This window comes from Ylistrum balloti, unplaced genomic scaffold (assembly GCF_031769215.1).
Source record: "Ylistrum balloti isolate Yb309-2 unplaced genomic scaffold, AGI_CSIRO_Ybal_v1 Utg371130, whole genome shotgun sequence".
Lineage (NCBI taxonomy): Eukaryota > Metazoa > Mollusca > Bivalvia > Pectinida > Pectinidae > Ylistrum > Ylistrum balloti.
Window position 1 is genome coordinate 445,081 of NW_026782620.1, and position 24,870 is coordinate 469,950.

At 34.7% G+C, this 24,870-nt stretch overlaps 2 protein-coding genes across 2 annotated transcripts; one reads left to right on the top strand and one right to left on the bottom strand.

The window, feature by feature from the left end:
* Nucleotides 1-1,546: 1,546 nt before the first annotated feature.
* Nucleotides 1,547-12,738, bottom strand: LOC132560919 (myosin-4-like). The gene is made up of 14 exons (XM_060225623.1): nt 12,685-12,738; nt 11,111-11,972; nt 10,301-10,438; nt 9,171-9,371; nt 8,366-8,566; nt 7,462-7,662; nt 6,553-6,690; nt 5,729-5,929; nt 5,418-5,462; nt 5,048-5,094; nt 3,983-4,195; nt 3,132-3,275; nt 2,742-2,931; nt 1,547-1,839 (listed from the first exon to the last, which is right to left on the bottom strand). Exons 1-14 carry the CDS (start codon nt 12,736-12,738, stop codon nt 1,547-1,549), a joined length of 2,928 nt encoding a protein of 975 aa, XP_060081606.1.
* Nucleotides 12,739-20,069: 7,331 nt separating this feature from the next.
* Nucleotides 20,070-24,321, top strand: LOC132560920 (trichohyalin-like). The gene is made up of 8 exons (XM_060225624.1): nt 20,070-20,123; nt 20,518-21,217; nt 21,580-21,771; nt 22,033-22,272; nt 22,878-23,087; nt 23,272-23,346; nt 23,485-23,694; nt 24,110-24,321. Exons 1-8 carry the CDS (start codon nt 20,070-20,072, stop codon nt 24,319-24,321), a joined length of 1,893 nt encoding a protein of 630 aa, XP_060081607.1.
* The last annotated feature ends 549 nt before the right edge of the window (nt 24,322-24,870 follow it).

Sequence of the window (24,870 nt, forward strand, 5' to 3'; positions counted from 1 at the left end):
AGGACGATGTTTTCCAAGCCCACACATTGCCTTCTCGTTGCACTCGTGATTAGATAACAAGTTAATACAACATTTATACTATGCTATCGTAACTCATTTTATCTTATATTGACTAAATTATGTACAGACATGGCCATGGTTCAAAATCATCTTAATATAAATGTGACGCTGTCCAATGATCCCATTAAAGTACGAGGGAATACAGCAGCTGTACTTCGCTATTTTCCATGAACGTCTCTGTTGAACTGTATGTAGAGAGTAGGATACTGCAACGGACTCCACATTATCACTGGGGCTATCGACTACCACAAAACCAGTGCGAAATAATATCGCAAATATTTATTGAATATGTTCATCGTGTGTTTATATATATATACCAGAATTGGAAATCAATGACACAGGATAGATTCTTCGACATCAGCCGCCTATCTCATTTTTTCAACAACGAAACTAATATGCACATCTTTCCACAATGTTTTAGTATTATGATTCTGTCGATATGTTGGTCTAACAAGAACAAAAAATCATTTCAAAGTTATATTTCAAGTGATTTTTTATTCATAAACTTATTTTCTCATTTAATATTTTCTTTATTATAGATATGATATTTGTGGCATGAAAATATTACGTCCTACGATAACTATTGTGTCATAATGTTACAATCCTGAAAAAACTATTTGGATAACTATTGTGACATTACAATGTCACTTCCATGAATAACTATTGTTACATTACAATATCACTTCCGTGGATAACTATTTGACATTACAATGTCACTTCATTCGATAACTATTGTTACATTGCAATGTCACTTCCATGAATAACTATTGTGACATTACAATGTAACTTTAATGGATAACTATTGTGACATTACAATGTCACTTCCATGAATAACTATTGTTACATTACAATATCACTTCCGTGGATAACTATTTGACATTACAATGTCACTTCATTCGATAACTATTGTTACATTGCAATGTCACTTCCATGAATAACTATTGTGACATTACAATGTAACTTTAATGGATAACTATTGTGACATTACAATGTAACTTTAATGGATAACTATTGTGACATTACAATGTAACTTTAATGGATAACTATTGTTACAATCATTACAATGTCACTTCCTCGGAAAACAATTGTGACATGGTAATATTTTGTCCATGGATAACTTTTGTGAAATAATGTGACGTCCTTAGACAAGAGAAAACAAGATATCAACATACCAACATAATCATATGTTTTCATTAGCAGTATAAATAGTAGTGAACAATAATTAGATAGAGCCAAACAATAAAGGATTTGAAGGTTAAACCAATAACCACACAAAAACATATAGTTGTATTAAAGCATAAGTAGCCTAGCATCAAATATACTACTCTACACTGTTTCAGACCAACTAACACATCATGTTTTGTAAAGTGATCGATTCTTGTTAAATATTGTTACTTTTGGAGATGGAGATGTAAGAAACACTTATTAATGCAGAACGCCACAATCTTGATACGTAATTGGAGGTTTCCGTTTTCGTAGAATCACCCTATGCATGCTTCTCCTTGAGTTGATCGAGATGGTTGACACGGAGAAAAGAGTCGGCAGCTCTCAACATCTGGCGGATGTTATATAAGGCAAGAATGCTGATGTCATCCACGATAGACGTTTCCATAAAATAATTCTTCATTGGCAGCACTGTCATGGGAGGTACTCCGAGAAAACCAGCAGCATCTATACACCTTTGTCTGATAACGGGACTCCGGTATACCTGTGACGTACTATGTCTTGTCAATTCACAAACTGTGTCCACTTTGCTCAGTATAACCAGTTGAGGAATTCCTGCCATCAGTCAAGAACACAAATATTAGAAAAGAGACTGAACGAATACAAATGCAAAAAGAAAACCCACATAAATTCAAAGATAAAGTTCACTAAACAGAGGAACGATATGAAGAAAAGCAGGATTGACATGGACACCCTTGAACGTATAAAATGTTTTCGAAGCGTATGTGTCAATGATTCAAAACACCTATCATATAAACCTTGGTCAAACTAGGTATGTAATGTCTCAAGTGCGAAGCAGGTTTATAAAACACATGACATTAAAGAGAATTCAACAAATCTTTCCTCTTGTTGCACAAAGACATTTACTATTCCTAATAAGAACATGATGATACCTACAGATCCCATGTAGTCTTTATCAACCTACATCTCCTGAAACACGGAATTTTTAGACCATGTCCCATTTTTAACGTAAAATGGAAGTGAAATATATTAGTTTTTGGTTAGTGGTTTTGTACACCTCCCCCATTTGGAGTTTGTCATTTATTTCGAACAATTTTGATTTTTCCCCTTTCGCCTCTCAGATTGAAAAGCGTTATATTCACATATATATATACACACACGATACACAAAGTTTTTATCTTTTTAAATTATATATATATATTTAACTCAGATTTGAGAGTAGTATGGTATTAATTAACACATTTTAAAAGGGTTCCCAGGTCAATCCTTTGAATTGATATAAGATCAACCATTTTGTTATCTATACCTGCACGAAGGACACAATATCTTAAAACATTTGTTCTTGATGTAGCCACATTTAACATAAATGTCTGTCCGACTGCCTTATATTGTTACAATGTTTGTTGACGGCATTCTGTAAATTTACATATTTTCTTCATTTTACCTGATGAATTATACCAACTTTAATCTCAACCTCAAACAAACAGGTTATTCACCTTTCTTGTCAACAATATCTTGAATAGCCTTGATCGTCTCCTTAACAGGGTCCGTCATGAATGGTATACCAAGTTCTTGGGAGTATGAAGTGGCATCCAGCACATATACCACACAGTGGATTTCGTCCTCTAGTTTGGGATCGTGTTTGTATCCATACATTTGGGGTTTCATTGGGAACGAGGTATTGAACTGTCAGTAGATATCATACACAGTTACACATAGCAGCTTAAAAATTTAAAAAAAGTTAGTATGTTGAAGAAAGCAACTGATGATGCATTTTGAAAAAATAACTTTTGTCCAAAGCCGAATTGAGGATATTTTAAATAGTTATCGCAATATTTTGATTTGTTACATAACTGATTCAAAGGCAAGTATTGGTATGGTCTTACCCTGTAACTGTTAGGAATGTGTCCCTCTAAAATAGAACTGATATCTTTGCTGATGCTAGCTCTGTCCTCCAGACCTCTACAGTCACACAACCGGAACTTCATGGTGCGTTTGTTGTCTGTTGCTGACATTGCATACTCTTGATACTGTTGGATATTCCGTTATAGCAATTATCAGGACAATAACTCTACTCCTACTAAATGATATCATCTTTCATTACAATGTTGAGAATTGTTATCAAATGAACAAGATATGAACTAGGCATGGATGTTGTTGAGCAGGAAAACGACAATTACATTCCACTGCCATAGAGAATCAGCAGCTGTAATTATCAACTTCGTATTAACATTATGTTAAGAATATTGCTTTCCCTAAATTGATGCTGTTTAACATCTCATGAGATCTCCGATGCAGTGTTGTCAGTGTAACTTTCTTTGCTTACTTTATTGCCTAATTAACTGCCTGGATCACTTTGAGTCAGGGCCTCATTGTAATAGCAGGTGACTACCTCACTGAACATCATATGGCAGACATGTCGAATGTCCTCCATAGCAAATATTGCCTTGTTCAAACAGGCCACCTCGAAAGTTCAGGCTGCTTCATTTCCTAGCTCTCTGAGAAACACAACCTGCCACGAGTAGGCAGCGTCGAACTATGCAAATGGGACCATATCCCATTATATTTATTCGAATATGGGACAGAAAGTTGGTACCGAAGTTTCCATTGGATTTGTAATCGCTGGTCCACATATACGACAGTGAGTACTGGTTATTATGCCACCACAAGTTTTCATATATTGTTTATAATATCATGCTTTACTCTGTAATACTTACGGCTAAAATAAAGAACTTACCGCGGATGTTAAGCTCCTAGTTCTACTTCCGGCGCCAGCAGTCAATGTTACATAACCACGGAAAGCAGATTCTACTGAGTTGATAAAGCTCGACTTCCCGGCGCCAATGGGTCCAATGAAGAGGATATTAACTTGTTGTAGGGCTTCCTCGGACACACCCATGTTCCTCAGTGGCCAATAGTGTTCAATCTCATCCTTCAAGTTCTTTAGGTACTGCAACACACAAACTGAATCATGCATGTCTGTCATACTACAACATTATTATTTCTTCATTATTCATGTTGCTATATTTGAGCGACCGTGAAATCGGCAATATCCAATCTTCATCTCTTTGTGTACATGTGAAATTCAAGAAGATGCAATTAACTCTCACATAATCACGTTGTCTATACAATACTAATCAAGGTTAATTTGATCTTATCCTTTGATATTATCGTATACTGGAAATAGTTACAGGTTTCCATGACATTGTCGAATGTTTTTAGAGAATCGATTATTGATATTGATTATGTTGTTGTAGTGTTAAGGTGAATGTTGTTAGTGTTTCTGAGTGATGTATATCAGTGTTAGTGTAATCGACTGGTGTATGGCAATTGTAGTATGGCTAAGTCGTTTATGACAGTGTTGTGTCAATGAGTGTTATGTGGACAGACAAGTGTAAGTGGTATATGACAGCGGAAGTATAACTGAGTGGTATGTAACAGTGGTAGTGTAACTGAGTGATGTTAAAATGTGGAAATGTTAAAATAGTGAATTGTATGTGGTATTGGAAGTGTAGATGAGATTTATGATACAGTATTAGTGTCGCTGAGTGATGTTTGGATCGGTAAGTGTAGTTGAGTGTTATGTGTTAGGATAGCGGAGTGATGTTTGACAATAATAATGTAGATAAGTGATTTGTGAAAGGGCTTATGTGGCCGAGTGAGGTGAGGTGAGTGTTATGTGGGATGGTTAGTGTAACTGAGTGATGTGTTGGATGGTAGACACAATAAGTGTGCATTGCCACTCGATCAAAATTAAATTGATTTAAAAGAAATAATGATAGCTTAATTAACTTATACCAACCTGCTTATCGAATATAGGCTCGTTTCTCCAGTGTAGACCAATGGTATCTTGCAGGTTTATGAAAAGCAAGTTATATGTACATTTAAAATAATCCATCGGCAACTAACAAAAAAAAAAAAAAAAAAGGTCTCCAAACGTAAGAGAAAATTCGAAAATCTAAGTTTCGATAAGGAATGTTGTCAGGTGACATCTTTGTGATGACGACCGATAGTAAACTATGCATTATTAACGGAACTGCATTACTGTGCTTAAACATATATATAATAATAGCTGGACTTGAATATGTTTCCAGAGAGCGTAAGCATTTCACAGTAAGACAAGTGGCGAAGATAAAAAGTAAGAGTGTAGTAGGGTATAAATGTAATCTTACCGACAATCTGTCCATCTTCTGAATCAGACCTTTGGTAGTCTGCATCTGGTGCAAATGAGGTGTTATTAAAGTATCAGCAAGGGTAAGTAATTTTTGATACTCACGTAAATACAAATCGAATCTTCACATCGTTCACTCTTACTGAGTATAAAGGATCCAATTTTATGTCTATAGCAACATGTACTGGTTGAATTTCAGTGAGAATATTATGACATTTATCTGTTTTAATCTGCTTGTATTTTGTTGTTGTGTCGATGGTACTAAATACGGGCTATCAAACCTGATTGTGTTATACTAGTTAAGCTACTTACCGAGTTGCCTTTCCAGCATAGCAACATTTCGTTTTAAATTTCCGACTTCGGATGACATAGCAATCTTATCTCCCTTAAGAGACACAATCTGTTTCTCCAGTGAAGCACGGGTAATTTTATACTCCTGCCGTATTGTTTCTAGTTCATTAGCCAACTTTTCTTTGTCTGTCTGTATAGTGTTCAGGTTCCTTTTGCCGATATCTGAGGGTATATATCTTATCACAATTACCGTCATACAAATACATCTCGGTAAGCATACCGGTGTAAACTGTAAAACACATGATAGAACATTTCTATAGAAACGATCACATCATGCACAATAAGTTAAGAGCACCGTTTGTGGGTCTTACCTGATTTAACAAGTGATACTGCCGGCTATAATCAAGAACTGTGGATACCCAGCTTATTCAATGATACTGCTGGCTAATAAAGCCTTGATATCATTTAGTCAGTGATGTTGTTGGCTACAATAAGCAGCGTTAGATACACGCTTTTAAGTATTACTAACATTTAGTCTGTGATATTGCTGGCTGTAATAAGCGGCTTTGGAGCACGCTTGTAAGTGTAACTGCCATTTGGTCAGTGATATAACTGGCTTGGATTAGATGAAAGACTTACAAATCTTATCACCAAAAATTAGTGAAATTGTTGATTACAACAGTATTTTCATGGAAATAAGACTTCTTATCTGTCACCATTTTCATTATTACATACAACTTTCTAGATAATTTACAACACTATTATAACCTTTTAACGTAGGTGTCTTTTGTACAATATCGACTTGCCTTTCTTTTTTTTACGAGTAAAATAATTATACACCTCACCTAGTTGTGTTTCAAGCCCACCAATATGTTCCTTCAAGTCTGTACTAGTTTTGGAATATTCCTGTCGCACTGTTTCCAGGTTCTGTGTCAATTGTTCTTTGATTAAATGTAATGCCTGCTGATTGCCTTCACTCTCGCCTATTGAATAGTATCGAAGTTGTCGTATGTAATGAGTTATTATGAATGGTACGAAAATAGTTATATTGTGAACTCAAAACAACTTTGACATGTTAAAACATTACACAAGTTGACAACGATTTTTAAGATTGATATTTGTCCTTGAAAATAAATGTTCACTCCAATATGTTAGTAAAAGTAGCAGATTCTGAAATATGGCAAATTTATCCTTGAGCAAATGTTTATTCATAGACTGAACCACTGTCTTGGAGGATCATTCATTTGATAGTAACTACGGGTTGTGACCAACCAAGGAATGTCTGGACTCGTTTTTTCTATTTCCAACAAATGTTAATATGCTGTTTAATGATAAGTCATAATCGAAATAATAACCCCTGAGCATATTTTTTTCTGAATATATTTGAACTGAAAATCATTCATAATCATTCATTATGATGAAACCATTTATGGAGTTAGCTGTAAATATTGTCACCCACCATTTAATGAGTACTGCTTGTAATGTGCAGCTATAAGTACCGGCTTTTAAGGTTGCAATCGTTCGATTGGATATCACACATTGCGATCGGTATCCACTTAGCAATAGGTTCCTCCTGTGTGAAACCATATTTATACACCATACCAACATAACCGTGATCTAACCTAATGTAAAAAATATCATTTTAGAGAACCCTTTACATCCTTGAAAATAAAAAAAAAAAAAAATAGAAAATAAACAGTATTCCCTGGAATGCATTCTCCTTTCAATCACATTGTTTTGTTGATACACCTTACCTAGTTGTCTTTTCAGTTCAGAAACAGTTTGTTGTAATGTTTCAATTGTGGACGACAAAGCAGTCTTATCTCTCTCTCGAGACACATTCTGTTGCTCCAGGTTTGTATGTATTTTGTGATACTCCTGTCTTACTGTTTCCAGGTCCTGTGTCAGTTGGGTTTTGTTTATCTCCATACTCTTCACTTTTTCTTCACTGCGAGCTATTAAACAACATATATTGTACCTAGTGTCTTGTCACTTTGTAGGATAACAGAACATAAGTGATTATAATACATAGTCATAAACAACGCGTTCTAGTGACCCGTTGTTAATACTGTCAAGTTTACGTATTGTTGCTTTACGTTCAGCGTGCCAGGTTTGGATGGTGAAGGACAGTCAGACTGGAGAAAAACATCCTCACCGACTTTCAGCCAGTACAGGCCAACGTAGGCCTCGAACCCACGATTTAGAGGTGGAGGGCTAGTGAAAAAGGCGGGCAGACTCTCCTAAACAACTTTACCATCGAGGTCCCTGGTAAAATTTTAAACTTGTTAAGCAAGTATTAATGCTTTATTTGGTTACAAGTACAATAATTGTTTCATTTCGAATATTTCCTAAATGTCTTTGTTATAGATATAGTCAAATATTTGCAATGATGTGTGCTGCTATTGAGCGAAGTTTTCTATAAATGTCATTCTGTATGAAGTGAGGACTGTCAGTGGGTCATTCTGAAGAATGAGCGTAAGATAGAAAGAAATTAAAACAGATCAAGATTCGCTGTTATTCAAATGTGAGAAAAGATGGTTTATGATCTTTTATAAATTATTGAAACATAGATTTAAGATACTATTCACATAGTCTTTTTTCATTCTTTATAATGTAAACAATATATTGATATTATGTAATGTATTAAAAACAGCTCACCGAGTTGTTCTTTCAGAAAAGAATTCATTGTTTGGAAATGTTTGATTTTAGACGACATCATAGAGTTATCTCCCTTGAGTGACGCAATCTCCTCCTTCAGGTCTGTGCGAGTTTTTTGATACTCCTGTCGTACTGATCCAATGTCCTGCGTCAGTCGGTTTTTGTTCAAATCCACAGTCTTAAGCTCCTCTTCAGTATCACCTATTGATTATTTTAAACATGATGGTATTTAGTTAAAGTTTTGTTCTCCGCGGATATACGTAATAGCTAGAAAGTTGTTTTCCAATCATAAATCTTGAAATAAAATTAACATTCTCGTGGAAAATACCATCTGATCAGGAAATTCATCATAATTTCAGCAGGATCATATTTGTGATCGTGGGATGTAGACAGGAAAGTCTGATTTCATAAAAACGTTTGCATGTATTATCTAGATAATGCCAATGTTTTTAACAATGTACCCATATTTAATTTACCATCATTGTATCTTTCCTCCTAAATAGAAACGTGGAACTTTGAGTATGACAATATTGAATAAAGGTAGTATTTGAGAATGTATAAACAGTGCGTACTGCTGGTGCCATTGTCCTACTGTGAAGACATTACATGTTCGTGTGCTTATTCTGCTTTATTACCGGACAAATTGGTTTCAAACAAAATGGACAAAAGACATTCGATATGTGAGAGAATGGAAGACTGTCCCTATTAATTCTTTGTGGCTTGAGGTGAAATTTGGGTTATTTTCATTCATTCTTTTTCCTTTGAATCATACATCGTATATAAAATATGTCACTAAAAACCTCACCTAGTTTTCTTTTCAAAATAGAAGCATTTTGTTGTAATTTTTCGACTTTAGACGACAAAGCAGAGTTATCCCTCTTGAGTGAACCTATCTGTTCCTCCAGGTCAGAACAGGTTTCATGATACTCCTGCTGTGATGTTTCCAGGTCCAGCGACAGTTGATCTCTGCTTAACTTCATAGTCTTAAGTTCATCTTCACGTGCACCTGACGACCACGGAGAAAAATCGGAATTATTGCATCAGAAATTCATATACAGCCATAGGTCATTTGATCTAATCGAGCATTTAACACTCTATTTCATCGACTCTATATTCCTTAGTTATTTGTGTTTCGACTTTGTGATACTAAATAATCTTGAGTATTTGCTTGATGTCTTGTAGCTTTCTAAATCCGCATTAACGATACGTAATATCACTTTAAGTTCCGTAGCAATAAGCAGCTCGTACATCTAATTTAACATTGCACGAAAAATATTTCCCAACGAGATTATAACAGCGACTATAAGCAGCCCTAGTCCTCATCAATCTGCATCTCTAGAACCCATGTCATGTAAGTTTGTGTCAGTTGTCGACTTCTTTAACGGAAATCGTGAAACTGTCAATAATAAGGTCTACCTAGAAGTTGTAATTTGAACCAAATGGAATTCATCTGAAGTCCTGCTAATCAACCATAATTATAGAGAGCTGTTAAATTTCATTTACGGCTTAAAACGAGGTAAGTAGCTGATGTAGAACTCATTTTCAGTTCATTCTGATGGTTGTATCCGATTGATAAAATAAATAAATATCAATAAATCAATTTTATGAAAAGTTAATATCGTCAAGTTAGTCCGTTGAAGAATGAATTATCACAATAGTAATTCTTATGAGATTCTGATCTTAGACATCACGTACTCAGATGGCAAATATCTGGGCACGTAATTTATTAACAAATTCATGCTAAAGTAAATTCAATTATACGAATTTACACAAGAGAACCTCTACTCGAAAGACAAATGAAAAACTTACCATTTCTTAAAATCATGAATTCTATTTACTTTATCGAACCAAAGTTCATTTTAAAGTTCATCAAACGTTTCGTGATACTAATATTTCTCTAGTTATATTTCCTTGGAGGAAAGGTAATATTTTTACCAATTTCCTGTCTCAGTGCGTCATTTTCTTGCTGCATTTCCTTAAGTTTGGAAGAAATCTGAGCCATTTCCATCTCTCGAAACGTTGCCTGTTCCTCTGTGCCATGCAGAATGGATTGGTCCAGCTTATCTTTTGTGCCTATCAAGTGTTAATAAGTTTAAATCAATGCTTTGGATAAGATTTCAGGATATCTTTACACAAGGGACTACATTTGTATTAGCATTCCTATCATCAACATAAAGAATTGTTTTCTTAACACACACAAAAGCATACACACACATACACCATCACCTCCCCCACACATACACCCTCACCTCCCCCTACATACATCATACATCCACACCTCCCATACCAACCCCCACCCCAACACAAAATTTGTATTCTCACAGTAGTGTAGAAAAATGTACAATGAACTTTATTCTTGTACTAACATGTAAAGCGATTAACATCAAAACCTAATAATCTGCTTTCCACCTATACTATATATATATATTGTTACTTTATCATGGTTTTGTGCACATAGTGAGGGCCTGCTTCTGTTAATATAATTTGTCAATACTCAATTACCAATCGATTGTGACGTTCTACAATGTTTTGTATACCTACAATGAAACGAATGTGATAAAATAGTAAAGGAAGTGCATCACTCTTCCATACATCTTAAAATTTGTTTTGGCAGATTATTACATCGCTACAGAACTTCTCTTGTGGATTTCCACAATAAACCCATATAATCACTAATGCGGTATTGCCAAATACATACTTTATTGGTAATTGTTTGTGAGATTTCCCAAAAAAGACATCTTTTACATCGATTACGTTTTTTCCTTGGATCTCTTTTAACATGTTTTTCTACCTTACGCTGAACATACTTATGGTTGCTACTCTGTAATTTATCAGTTTCCTCAAAAGTTTTCGACAACAAACAGTTTCCCTTTCTATCGCATTCTGTTATTCCAGACATTGTATTTTTAAATGATTCTGAAACATTTTGCTTATTTTCTCTCTTTCTGACATCAGAAGTCTGTACTTGTGCACTTTCTTCTGCTGTGCTCTCGGAAGTCTGTGTCTGGACATTTTCTTTCCCCCTTTCTTCGAGTGTCAGGGTTTGCACACTTTTTGGTTTGAGACGGTAACAGTTCTCTGTTTGTATACTTCGCGAACACATAATTTTAACAAACATCTCATTCCGGAGACAATCAGTCCTGCTCTCAATTAGAGAATTATAAGAACTTGCTGACTGTTGTTCATGTCTCAAACGTTCTTCTGTGATACCTGTTGACTGAAGTTGGCTGCTTTTCTCTTCCATAATTTTTTTCGGGTGCTTTAAATGATCATCTTCAGGTAAATCTAATGTTGAAGGGACTAGCGCCATTTCTTGAAGTTGGATCCTCGAAGTTTGTTCCTCATTCTGTAATCGCCCTTTCTCGTCATCTCGATTGTTCTTCTGCTGCTGATGTCCTGTAGGAGACCTTTTACTCCCGTGTCTCTCATTATCTTTATTAACTTTATACCAATGCTCTACGTTTGAAACATATCGCACCCTCGGAGAAGAGGCCTTTGCCGTCCTCCTTTTCCATGAATCAGAAATGATTTCGTGGTGTTTTAAAAGATCGATTAAGGAAGAAAACACCTCTGGTTGTACAATATTGGAAATAGTGACGAGGATGTCCTGTAAAGAAAAGTGTTTTATCTGATTATGATTTCAGAAAACATATGATCGCTTTAATGACACAACGCCATCACGAAACGATTATATCAAAGTGGTGTAAAACAGAATAAACATCTAGACAAAAGCAGGAAGGTAATCGGGAGGGTGATATAGACAATGGCCATATACAAATGTCTATATCCCATAGGAATGTACCAGCTAGACGTCACTCACAGAAAATCTAACAGAAATTGGAATGAAATCTAGAAACACCACTGTCTTAACCTATCATAAATCTCCAAAATTAACAGAGTCGACACCTCATCTATTTCACTTAAAATGTTTTGTAAATATCATAAAATGACAATGATCCTAGAGAAATATGTCCAATCAACGGTTAAAGTAAGTTCAACTACTGAATATTTTGCAAATATAAACGTGACAAAAAGTTTCAAGCTTGGTATATCATAAAACTTTTTAAAACGAGAACATTCATTTCAGCATAAAAATTATATATTTTCATTGTATCTGCCTCCGCCTACATATACAAAACACATCAAAAGTTAAAATGTTTCGTTTCGTCATATTCGATAATTCAAATGTCATTGAAATCGATTAGACAGGTGTTAGATTTAAATGTTTTTATACAGTTACCAACCGGTTATCTTGTAGTTATTTCATAATATGGGTAATGACGCTTTGGGAAAAGTCTTTATTGAGATTATTGACCTACCGTAAGTTCGCTCTCTGGGGGTTCACGAACTCGTCCAGAGGAACAGGTCCCCATAACACCGTATCAGTTACTGTAACGCCTGGTATGATGGCAGTAGTTAAGTGTTTTGTTAGCTATTATTCGATATGGATATCATTTAGATTATTGTGATAGCTCACGTTCTTACAATGTAACACCTGATATTTCCTCCTTTCGGTTTAGACCGGATTTCCACTTTCTGTTTGGGTATACATGTGCATATCTGCCAAATGACCCGACCTGTCTGCAATAATACTAAACAACCGCGCGTTAAAACAGAGAGAGCTATCTATATATAGGGATTTTACCTGTTGATGAAATCTACCTATTTACATTTATGCAGATAAGGTGGACTCCATACCCTCGCCGTACAAAGTGATTATGCAGAGACAGTTTGAAATGGATATGGCATGTGTATCAAGCGTGTCAATAATGATTAAAGTTGGTAACTACACTAGGTATAGAAGCCATTATATAATTATTCATTCTAGTAAGTTGTTTGTATTTTTTGTTTTCTTAATTAGTATGATCATATGTAGATAATGAAATATTGACTCTGCATATCTCTGTTTTTGTGGCTTCTGCACCATCATCCGTTCATCGCCCGTGTCATGTTTCACAAGGTCGAGAAAGATAGACAGGACACGTTTTGAAACTATTTCACAAATGATGCTGGCGTAATGGAAAGTTTGCATAACAACTTGTACTCTGTTACTGTTTTTAAGTATGTGAGAATCAAAAATGGGTCTTTTCCGTGGACAAGACTATCTCGATCCTCGGCAAGCCTCGTGCTGACCAGACCTCTTTCGTTCTTACACATGCCCAGTTATCTGATTACAAAAGCAGTATACATAACAGGTCTTTGATAGAATGCTTTTCACCCATCTTAAACACTGAATAAAGAAATAAAGACATGCCAGTTGGCTCCATTTGAAGAGAAATACTAGCCATATGTAAAGTTATCTATTTAATGTACAGAGGTGATCACATGTATTGTTATCCATTATTGTAAAACCTGACCATATAACTTTACAATGTTTCCTAATAATCAAATAACTGAACAACATACAATGCTTTTCACCCATCTTAAACACTGAATAAAGAAATAAAGACATGCCAGTTGGCTCCATTTGAAGAGTACTAGCCGACGGTGATCACATGTATTGTTATCAATTATTGTAAAACCTGGTAGATGATCTAGCCAGTGTTGACACGCGTGACTGGGTTTTGTAATATAACAATCACAATAAACCACATAGTTTGTTCATAGATATATGGATGTATGTGATAATTTGATACATTTGTACCTACAACATATATAATATAAATCTGGAAGCTGGTCAAATGCTTTTCCCAAAAGTGGTTTCATATGCACGTATATAATTTTGAACTGACAGAACTCAACTAGTTGGATTCTCATCAAAAGAAATATATACATATAACAAAGGTAATGGTAGCCTTAAGTTTTCATTCTCATATAAACTTTATTTTATCTGTTAGCATGACTTTTCTATTGTAAAAGCAATTTCACAAAAGTTTTTCTCTTAGAAATAAAATAGATATGATTTAGTATGGACTTGTTTTATAGTTTCATTAGTTTCTTATCAATATAGTACATAGACAAATGCCTTAAGACTTGTTTGAAGCTAGTTGCGATTACATTGCCAATGTTTCCTTTTACAAACATGCACGTATGCATTAGTTATTTTTTTGTATGTAACAATTTCAGTATCAAGTTTTTAATCATGCGCACATACATAAGGTAATTGTACGTTCAGTTAAACTCGGTTTCGTATTTGCCCGCTCTAAGTTTGTCCAGACGGCTCCATGAAATAGTTTTTCATTTGCAGCACATTCAGTGGAGGAAAACCAAGGCAGTCAGCAGCATCTATACACCCTCTGTCTGATGACAGGACTATAGTACTGAATGCAACGTCTTGCTGATTCACTTACTCAATCCACTTTGTTCAGCAAATCAGCTGAGGAATACCTTCGAAAAACACATTTATATAAAGTACAGTGTAAACTTTGGATTCTTTTATGATTGTGTGTCTTTTCATTTTTAACTTTAATTAGCGAATACGTTACGATCAGGAGCATTGATAACAGTTCTAATATTTATGAATTAGTTGAGCGACAGACGGATAAATCAGAGGTCCAGGATACAATCGTTACTTGAGATAATGATACTTTATGGTCTTTTTCTACAGATTGTGTATCTTTCTGGCCTTTTCCATGATATTCATGATCTGGTTATGGACACTGTCTGTCATGAAGGGCTTATGGATGTCGGCCCTCTCGCTGTGTTTGTCAGCATCCATAACGTACACAGTGTATCTTGTCATCCAGTTTCGGCTGATGTTTGTATTCATGCATGTTAGATTTCAATGCAGAAGACGAGTTGATATAAAAATACCAAAATGGTGGAAAGAATTTAAGAACGTCACGCAATAATCTATACGTTTCCAATTTCTGAATGCATGTAGTGATTGAAACAAAAGACACATTCGTATGTACCATACCACCTAATTGTTCGACAGGTGTTCTTCTAAAATCGAGTCTTTGTCCTGTGAGATATCTACATCGTCTAGAAGTCCTCTACAATCGCACAGTTGGAACTTTACAAGCCGTTTGTTGTCTGAAGACGTAATAGGGTACCTCCGGAACTGTAAATAGAATAGATAATATCAAACTATCCATACACAAACTACAAGATTCATTCCTTTTTCTAGTATCTTATGCATGTTTTCTCTTTATGCCTGCCACATTCTGCTCCCGCTTCCAGCTGTCATTGTCACGTGACCACGGGAACTAGATTTTACCGAGTTTAGAAAGCTAGACTTCCCGACACCATTGGGTCCAACAAAAAAGATGTTTGCATATTGCAGTGCGTCCTCGACCACGCCCATGTCTCTCAGTGGCCAGTAGTGTTTAATCCAATCCTGCATGCTCTGTAGATACTGTCAACACAAGACAAGATGACACTTAGCTCTAGGTGTGTCGTCAGCCTAGGGAACGACGCATTGTTTTTAATACTTTTTCAAAGAAATGACGAAAAACAGTTGCGTCATATCCGTCATTCTTGGTACTGTACAGCTTGGTAAATGACTGTGGGCCATCGCCGGTCAGGTTCAAAAGAGTATGTTTATCTGTATCTGATAAATTCGTCATGATGCACTTACGCAGAAAAAATGAATTATGTATACAAAGTAATCACCTTTTGAGATTAAAATTAAAATTAATTAAAATATTGATTAGATAGATATGTTTTAATTCATTGGACTTTGATTTCTGGCTAGTGACGTGCACATGTACGTCAGTTAAACTTAGTTACATAAGTGGGTCAATAAATACACAATGCAGGCATCATAGCACTTTACGCGAACCGCCTGTTATTCCAATAGTCTTCAGGTAAACTACAGTTGTGGTATCGCATTATGTTACATGATGTACAATGTGCGCACGATGTATGCACGATTGGGAAATTGGACGAAATATGCTATCGCACATTGTGCGGTTCTATCGTGGTTTATATAAATTTAGAAATTACTTATAAATAAGTGTGCAATACGGTTTATTTATTTCTAAATATATAAGAATACAAGTAAGTATTTTCCGTAATTAAGCCATTAATATATAGGTTGGACAATTGTAGATGTATCAGATAAACACTAAATAGTTATATGCACTCATAATTTGCAGTGATTTGTTTACGATATCAAGGTTTTTTTTCTTTTATTGGCCAGATGTGTACTATGATCTATATGATATATCAAAGAGCCACACGTGACCAGCCTGAATGTGCGGACACACCGCCTTAGTTAGATCAAGGTTAGATTACGGGTGCCAGGTATATAATATAGCTAGTGACACAGTATTAAAACATCTAGATATAATACAACATATTAATATCAAAAACACCAACAGCAATAGTTTACTACATCGAAACAACATTAACACTTAGGTCGAGAAAACCTTAATATCACAGCCAAAATCATGGGGATTGTTAAACAAAGCAATACAAAATAGTGAAATACCTGTTACCAGCCGGTACGGATCCAGACCTGTCTTATATACACCCCTATACAGGTTAATTTTGTCGCTCGACCACTCGCCACTTTCTGAGGTGTGAAACTATATGTGATAAGACTAATTAATGCAGGTCCGTCCAGTGTTATTTAGAAAACTGTCGAATTAGAAATGACTTTTATAATTACCGCTCTGTTTTAAAGTTCATGCGATCGCTATTTAGCAATAACTAATAATGATAATGATGAATTTCCCTTTATTTTTCAATCCGTAATGTTAGATTTAAAAATGCGCCTGCATTTGTATTATTTTCAACAATTTTCGATTAAATCATGCCTAAAATTGCCCCACCTTCGGTATATTACACAAACTTCAAAAATGAAAGTAGGAAAATCCTATCTATCTTTAAGATTTCGCAATTTTCTTTGTTGAACCTTTTTATAGTCATTATAAACATTCCATCCTTTTATGGGAAACGAAAGTGAAAATCCGCTGTTGTAACACTTTACAAAAATGTATATGAGGTGGATTTTCTAACAAATACACTGATATCGTAGATAAAACACTTTAAAACGTCTTTGTCAATTATTACATGATATACAATACGATATGGTTTATTACAGTGTCATATATCACATTTAAATGTAAATACACGGTGTGTAAACTTTGTAACTTGGGTCAATGTTCGTAGAGCGTCATTATCAAGCGACGTGATTATGATAAAAACTAATCTTCATGGCAATCCAACATAAGATATTTATCTGAAAGATTCTATGCCTTTTTTTAAAAAACAATTTTCAAGTTTCTAGAATCAAGGTTTTTTTTCTTTATTTCTTTCTTTTTGGCCAGATGTGTACTATGATCTATATGATATAATTTTCAAAAATGATGATATTGTGTGAAATACACAAATTAATATTTAATCTTTCAGCTTTCAATTGATCACAATTTAAGGCAATACAAGTTGTGTACAAAGTAACATATACTTCTAGGTATATTTGTATATGTCTGTTTTACGACAGTCCTATTAACAAATTATATTTAGATGGTTTCTCTAGATGAGATAATGAGAATCATAAAAAATCCATTAAGTATGCAGAACATACCGTTGATAAAGTACAATACTTGTATAGCAGTGGTCTCCCCTCATAAGCGTTCACCTGGTGGCGTCACCTTTCAGCTAAACACACAACGACGATATCCTCTCTTCCCACGTAAACCAGGATATGCTGATCCAGTAAGTTAAGTATGCTATCTATAGCAGCAATGAAATAACGTACAGCTTGGATATAGTCACTTCTTTGTTTAATTACGCGTGACCTGTAAAAATCACACACGTACGTTGAAATAACTTAATTTAAGAAATATGCCAGTCTTTGTCATTAGATGTATTTACGGAATAACCTAATATGAACACCAATCAAATCACATTTTTTAATTGTTTATATGCATAGACCAAAGCAACACAGCGATAAACACATGGTATATAAAAAGAAACTATGATACGTGTTATTTCTTAATCTATAATCTATTGTATTAATCAATTTGCATGCAAGTCAGACGTACATGTTCTCGAACAATCTCCAGATATGTTTTTGCTTATTTCGATAAAGTAAGATGACACGTTCAGTATTTTTTTAAAATCATAACAAAAGCAATATTCCTGACTTATCAATGAGACGTTCTGGTCTTAATGTCTTACTGGGAAGCCATATTTTATTGAACAACAGTTGTGACACCACGACAGCGAAATGTGACACTCGGTTACTTGCCATTCAGTACGGGTTTAAACTTCAGTCTACTGTTGTCGTCTCTGTTATTAGTAACACTGTACGCCTTGGTACTGCTTTATGGTGCCATGCTCGAACGCACGCATTTATGATATATTGATTAGGGAACATTTGATAGAAAGATAGACTTTTTTTGTGCTGACAGGTCAAGGACGTTCTTGTCATTTTGTAATTCAATGATTCGTAGAATACTATACATAATTTAATAGTGTGTAGAGTTCATAGTATTGGTAAATGACTTGTATGAAAAGGATAGATGAATAATTCTGATACCACAAGAAAGTTACCTGTATTAATTAAATATTAATCTATATTTTGTACATATTATATCTAAACTCTAGATTTTAAGTCCAAACCTGAAGCCAGTGGCTACGTGTAAGTTTTGTTGTTGTGTACTGTACCAGAATGAACTTGTCGATGTTTGACACAGGGTTTCTGTAAACATGTAACCGATGTTGTATATATTCGTACAATATACATATGGCAGTTGCATGCGACATTTTAGAAAAGATATTGCGATAATAGATGCAACATGATTTTTACTTATTTGTAAACTTTTATTTCACGTATTTTTTAAGGTTAGTTCAATACTAACGTATACTGCGATATGTATCAGACCACATAGTCTACCAATGATAAAGCTGTTTTAGTCATCAGGTAACGTTAACGTATTATAGGCAATACTGCATTGGAAATAACATAATTCTGCACATATAAGTATCTCATAAATTATATTTATTTCATGTTCTAACATACAATTATAACAATATATATCCCTAATTAAAAGGTCGAACGTCAAACATGACAACTTTGAAAATTAAAGCTGATGATCCCCAAATAGAATCTTTTGTTAAGGCCAACTAGTCAAAGATCACACACATATTCCGGTTAAACGATTAAATGTATCATTTTCTGGCGGTTGAGGTTGTTAGTATAACTGAGACCTTTAAAATTAAGTTGATATTTACAACAGAGTTATCAACCTCATTAGAATTTGGTAGTCATACATAAGTTGAAATATAAAGCACTACACTTAGGAACTTTTGATAAGTGTACAAAAGACTCCATTACCCAACCGATAAAGTCTGGTAGATAATAATTTAAAAAATGGTAGTGAAAAAGTAATTTACGCACATACTTCAATGCTTGTTTGTATTCACTTGTAAAGTTTAAAGAGTCAGTGTCAGTAAAATGAAAAAAAAACTTCTTTTAACAAGACGGCTCTTTTAGTCTTCTACAGACTTGTTTGCTAGGGTCAACAAGTTAGGGGTTTAATGTTTTCGGAAAAGTATCATATGATCGTTTCATGAAAATTATTTTTGAACAGTTGTATATCGAATTGATAATGTATATTTTCTATGATAACCATAAACCACAACTATAAAGTTCAAACTTGTCATTTAAGATTCAAAATTGATTCTTTTTGTCCCAAAATTATCATATAATTGTATTATTATAGAATCCCATTTTGATTTTAAAGATTTATATAACATGTCCGGACTATTTCAGTACATAATCCAGAAGGCAAATTGTCTTGGAATCGGGAAAATGGATTTGTCTTGGTCGTCGGAACACAAAGCCGATGCTACCACCGTGTTACAGGTAATACAAACTTGTATACAAAAACTTTCTTCTTATAATCAATCGTTTTAATCATAGAATTTAAACAATTATTTAGATAACAGAAATGAACATGAGTGAAGTTCTATAACAAAAATATATTTGTTTTGATTGTTATGAAAAAACGGCTATATGTCAAAGGGTTGATGTCAATTAGGGCCGGTTTAAAGATACTTTAAGATCATTTGCATATATGCTTAACAAAATATCAGATTTTGTGTATGCTTTTAAAAACAATAATATAGCATAAACGTGGCCTGTGCGATTGACCTTAAATTATTTCCTGAAATTTGAAACTTATCCCTGAATAGATAAAGAAAGATCCAAATTGGCGCAATCCTCCTTTAACTATATAATTGTTTGTTTTATTCTACAGAACTTACAAAATGAAGTAAAGAAGAATATCAACGATTTGTCTACAAATGTACATCAACTTGACAGTGTCACTGCTGCATTAAATGAAGGCAAAACAACGTTTGAACAGATATTGTGTGATTCCTGCAAGACGGCTATAGATTCTAAATACAAAGAATTGCATTCAGGACAAGACGAATCTATCAAAAAGAAGAAATATTTGAAGTTACCACCAGAACGTCAGCGGATAGTGAATGAAATCACTAAAGTTTTCATGCAATTAGAACGCTCTCAAAATGCTAGCCAAGCCGATGAGGAGTACTGCACCCCGGAAGAATATCAAGCACAACAAAAGTTGGAATTGGAAAACACGCATAAAAAGGCATTACAGGAGAAACAAGCCGAAGTGCTTGATTTAAAGAAACAGATAAAGAAACTAACGACCGAAAGAGAGGAAAATATGAAAAAAATTAAATCATTGTCAAGCAAACTTTCATCAGCTGGAAAGTTCGAAAGCGAATTACGTAGATATGAAAATGAAACCAAACGACTACGAAACGATCTAGAATCAAGCGAGCGTCGCAACGAACAGCTGAGAAAAGACATTGATAGACACGAGGATGAAACTAGGAAACAACGTCAGTTATTAAATGAAGAGAGATCAAGAAGAGACACGACAGATTTAACAGACGGCAGTATAAGGCGTTTTCATGAAGATCCGTGTATGTGTCAACTCTATTCAATGCTGTCATCTATCTATACAAAAACCATAGTTATGTGAATTTCTTTTTGAGCCTTTAATAACAATTTGGTATCAATAAGCACATCAGAGTAATGTAAAAAATATATGTTTGTGATACCTTTACTCGAATTTTGTCATTGAGGAAAAATGTGTTACACTTTCCAGTTTTACTGTCTGACTTGCTGAATCAAAATTACTGATTTGAAATAATAGAAAGAGCTATATTGGAAAAATGAAATGTTATTCAATTTTGATCATATTAATCAATAATTAATGAAAAAACAGTAATTCATGTGTAATATAATGATAATATATTACTTATGCATATCTAACTTGACACAGACACAGCAAGTACCGAGGTACATGGGTCCGAAATTGAGAACGATGGTAACACTAGATCCCGGAAACAAATACAGATGACAGATCAGCAAACTGGACAGAACAAGACGGGACTAATACGTAGATCCAGTAGTGACATGGTATCGTCCAATCCAGGCCTTGAAAAGGAAACAGATTCAGGGAACATGGCAGGGAGTGTTGGTGAGATCTATTATTGTAATCATATCCGTATTATGAATAGCACGACAACAAAGAATCAGTTATATGTTCAGTGAAGTTATGTGACGAGAAGAAATTTTAAAGTATTATATCATTTGAGATATTCATATAAATTTGGACTTTAATTTAGTGGTATAGTTGTAGGTTGCATACCGTTATCGTGTTGTTTTCATTAAAATGAAGTTTTCTAGAATAATCATATATCGTAATAAATGCATTAATGTTTTTGATTTAAAGACCCAAATTCTGAAGAAACATTAGAAAGGTTTAAAAAGATAGAAAAAGGCGCTACCATTGTACAGAAGGAAAATGATGGGTATAGGAGAGATATAGCACAACTACATAGAGAGAGGAAATCACTTCAGGACAAGACAGATAATCTACAGAGGACCAACGAGGAGATGGCATCAGTCATGAGAGATCTACAACGGGACAACGAGAAACTGATACGAGAAATGGGTAAGATAGCAGGGCAAGGTGAGAATAATGCAAGAAATGGTAAGATAACGGGACTACGAGAGAGTGATTCGAGAATCGGGTTAGATAATCACACAAAGAGGAAGGTGATGAGGTAAATGGATAAAATAATGGGAAACGAGAAAGTACGAAAATTTAACTCTGGATCTGGTCAGAAAATGAAACAATGCGAATCTAATGAAAGAAAAAGTAAGATAACGGGACAATAAGAGAGTGAAGCAGGGTGGATACGATAAAAGAAAAGCGAAAAAGTGGTGCGATACAGTAAAGGATAACGAGAGGGTGATACGAGAAAGAGATAAGATAACGGGACGACCAAAGATTGATATAGGATGAATATGATAATCGAAAATCTAGAGAGTGATGTTGGAAATGGGTATGATAGTGGGGCAACAGAAAGTGATGAGAGAAATATGGCAACTGTAAGATTGAATGAAAATGAAACACAACACAAAACTACGAAAGATAACGAAACAGTGGTGAACTCATTAATTCAACAGATTAACTCTAGGAAACAATTGATGTTTGCTGACAGAGTACGCATTTCATCATTGTCGACGGGAAATATATCGTTGATACAATGTTTATTAATCTTCCGTCATAAGACAACTATAATTCGGATCTCGTCAAAGCACGTAAAGGAGAGAGATACGACAGTGACCAAAATGATGGCTACGAAAGAGAGATAGCACGGCTAAAAAGGGAGAGAAGAACACTCCGAGAAGAGATCGACTCTCTGCGGAGGAAACATCAGGATACGTCATCCGCCATGAGGGACCTACAACGAGATCATGATGGGCTGACAGAAGAATTTGGTAAGTGACGGTTATGCTCCGTGTGTTACATACATGACATCATAATGCAGCAGTAGAACTATAATGTTTTACGCTTTAGCAGAAAAGGTTCGTTTTTCTGCAAAAATGTATTAGAGAAATTATCACAGACCATCAACTAAATCTATTTCATATCAAACACTGAATTTTTACATCATTGTTGAAGGCATTAAAGAACAAGAAACTCACGAGATGAAAAAAGCCTTGGAAGAAGGTCAAAATCCGGAACGAAGATCATTAGGTATTTATCATCATATACTTATTGTTGTCTGAATGTCTTAACATAATTGAACAATAAAACTGACTTAAACAATACACGTAGTGTTTATAACGTATTTCTATTTAACAATATGAACATTTACTTTAATGTTGCCAACAGTTATGAGATTGCGACGCGGAAATCGTACAGGAATAGACAGAACTACGGGGGATATGTTTTTGAAGGATCTAACGAGGAACCTTAAAGAAAGATTAGATTCAGACAATATCGACTTTTCCATTAGTAATACGCCATCAAGCGCACGCAATGGACCTGTGTTTGTGCTGTGTTTAAATACAGACGTTCAGGTCGCCCAAGGAGGGATCAAAGGTAATCTCCATGCAGAGAAGGAATATGCTAATTAGAAAAATGTGTATCTATTGATGTACAGAAAGAGCATTCCCATATATATATACATTGAAATTCATGTGCCAATGACATGTATCTATTGCAGATTACACAGTCGGCATACATATGTCATAGATATGTAATATAATATAAACTTTATTTATTTTACAACAATTGCGAAACAAGTTATGTCAACTTATACTAATCACTCATAGATATGTAGAAATGTGTTCGATGTTGTAATCACTAAAAGGTGAAAGTAAACTCTTTTGTTTTATACCAACGCAAATAAATTGCAAATCAACAACGCACTACAATCATATGATATCATTGCTACTTAATCGCAGTATTGCCAAGAAAAATTATCAACTATTTTGCAATGAAATCCTTTTTGCAGGTAATAAAGACACGTACATCCTTGCACTTCATCACATCGACGAGGAAAATCTGTCGCTTCTTACACCAACGGGTGACAATATACCCGGAAATGATATAGAGAAGCTTGGTGGTATTCTGGATATGGCATTCAGCTGTGACAATATACTTTACGAGTGTGACCTCAATAACAGCGCTGCTGAGAAAATAATTACCATCCTGAAACAATACTGAATTGCTTACAAGCATACGACATCCTAAATAACGGTCTGTCAACAACCACAAAACATATCCGCGATATCTTTATTACCTATTAAATATGAAATGTCTTAGACAGCCCCAAGGTATGAGTGAAATAACTTCCACATAGGGAAGTCTCGTACACATTTACTCAATTGCAATAAAAACGTATATTTACAAGGATTTACACAAGTGGCGCTACACATTTAGCTGGTTACGACACCCAGTTCAGAGCAATCAGCTGTAGCTCCTATCTTATGAGATTTCATGTCTATGAATTCTGTGTTTGACGGGTTATCGTTAATATCGACTTTGTAAGAGAGAACGTAAATTCTTCTTTATCTACGGTTATCTTAAATGCTCATGGTCGTGATTCTCTATTTTTTGGTGCTTGTCAATGCTTACATGTATGTTTGGATGTCACCGAACTTTGACGATCATTTGTATTTTGGAATTCAGTTGACCCTTGGTTATGTAACGGATATGAGTTTAATGATTTTTACCTTATGTTCGTTTATGTTGCTGTTCGTTTATGCTTGAGGA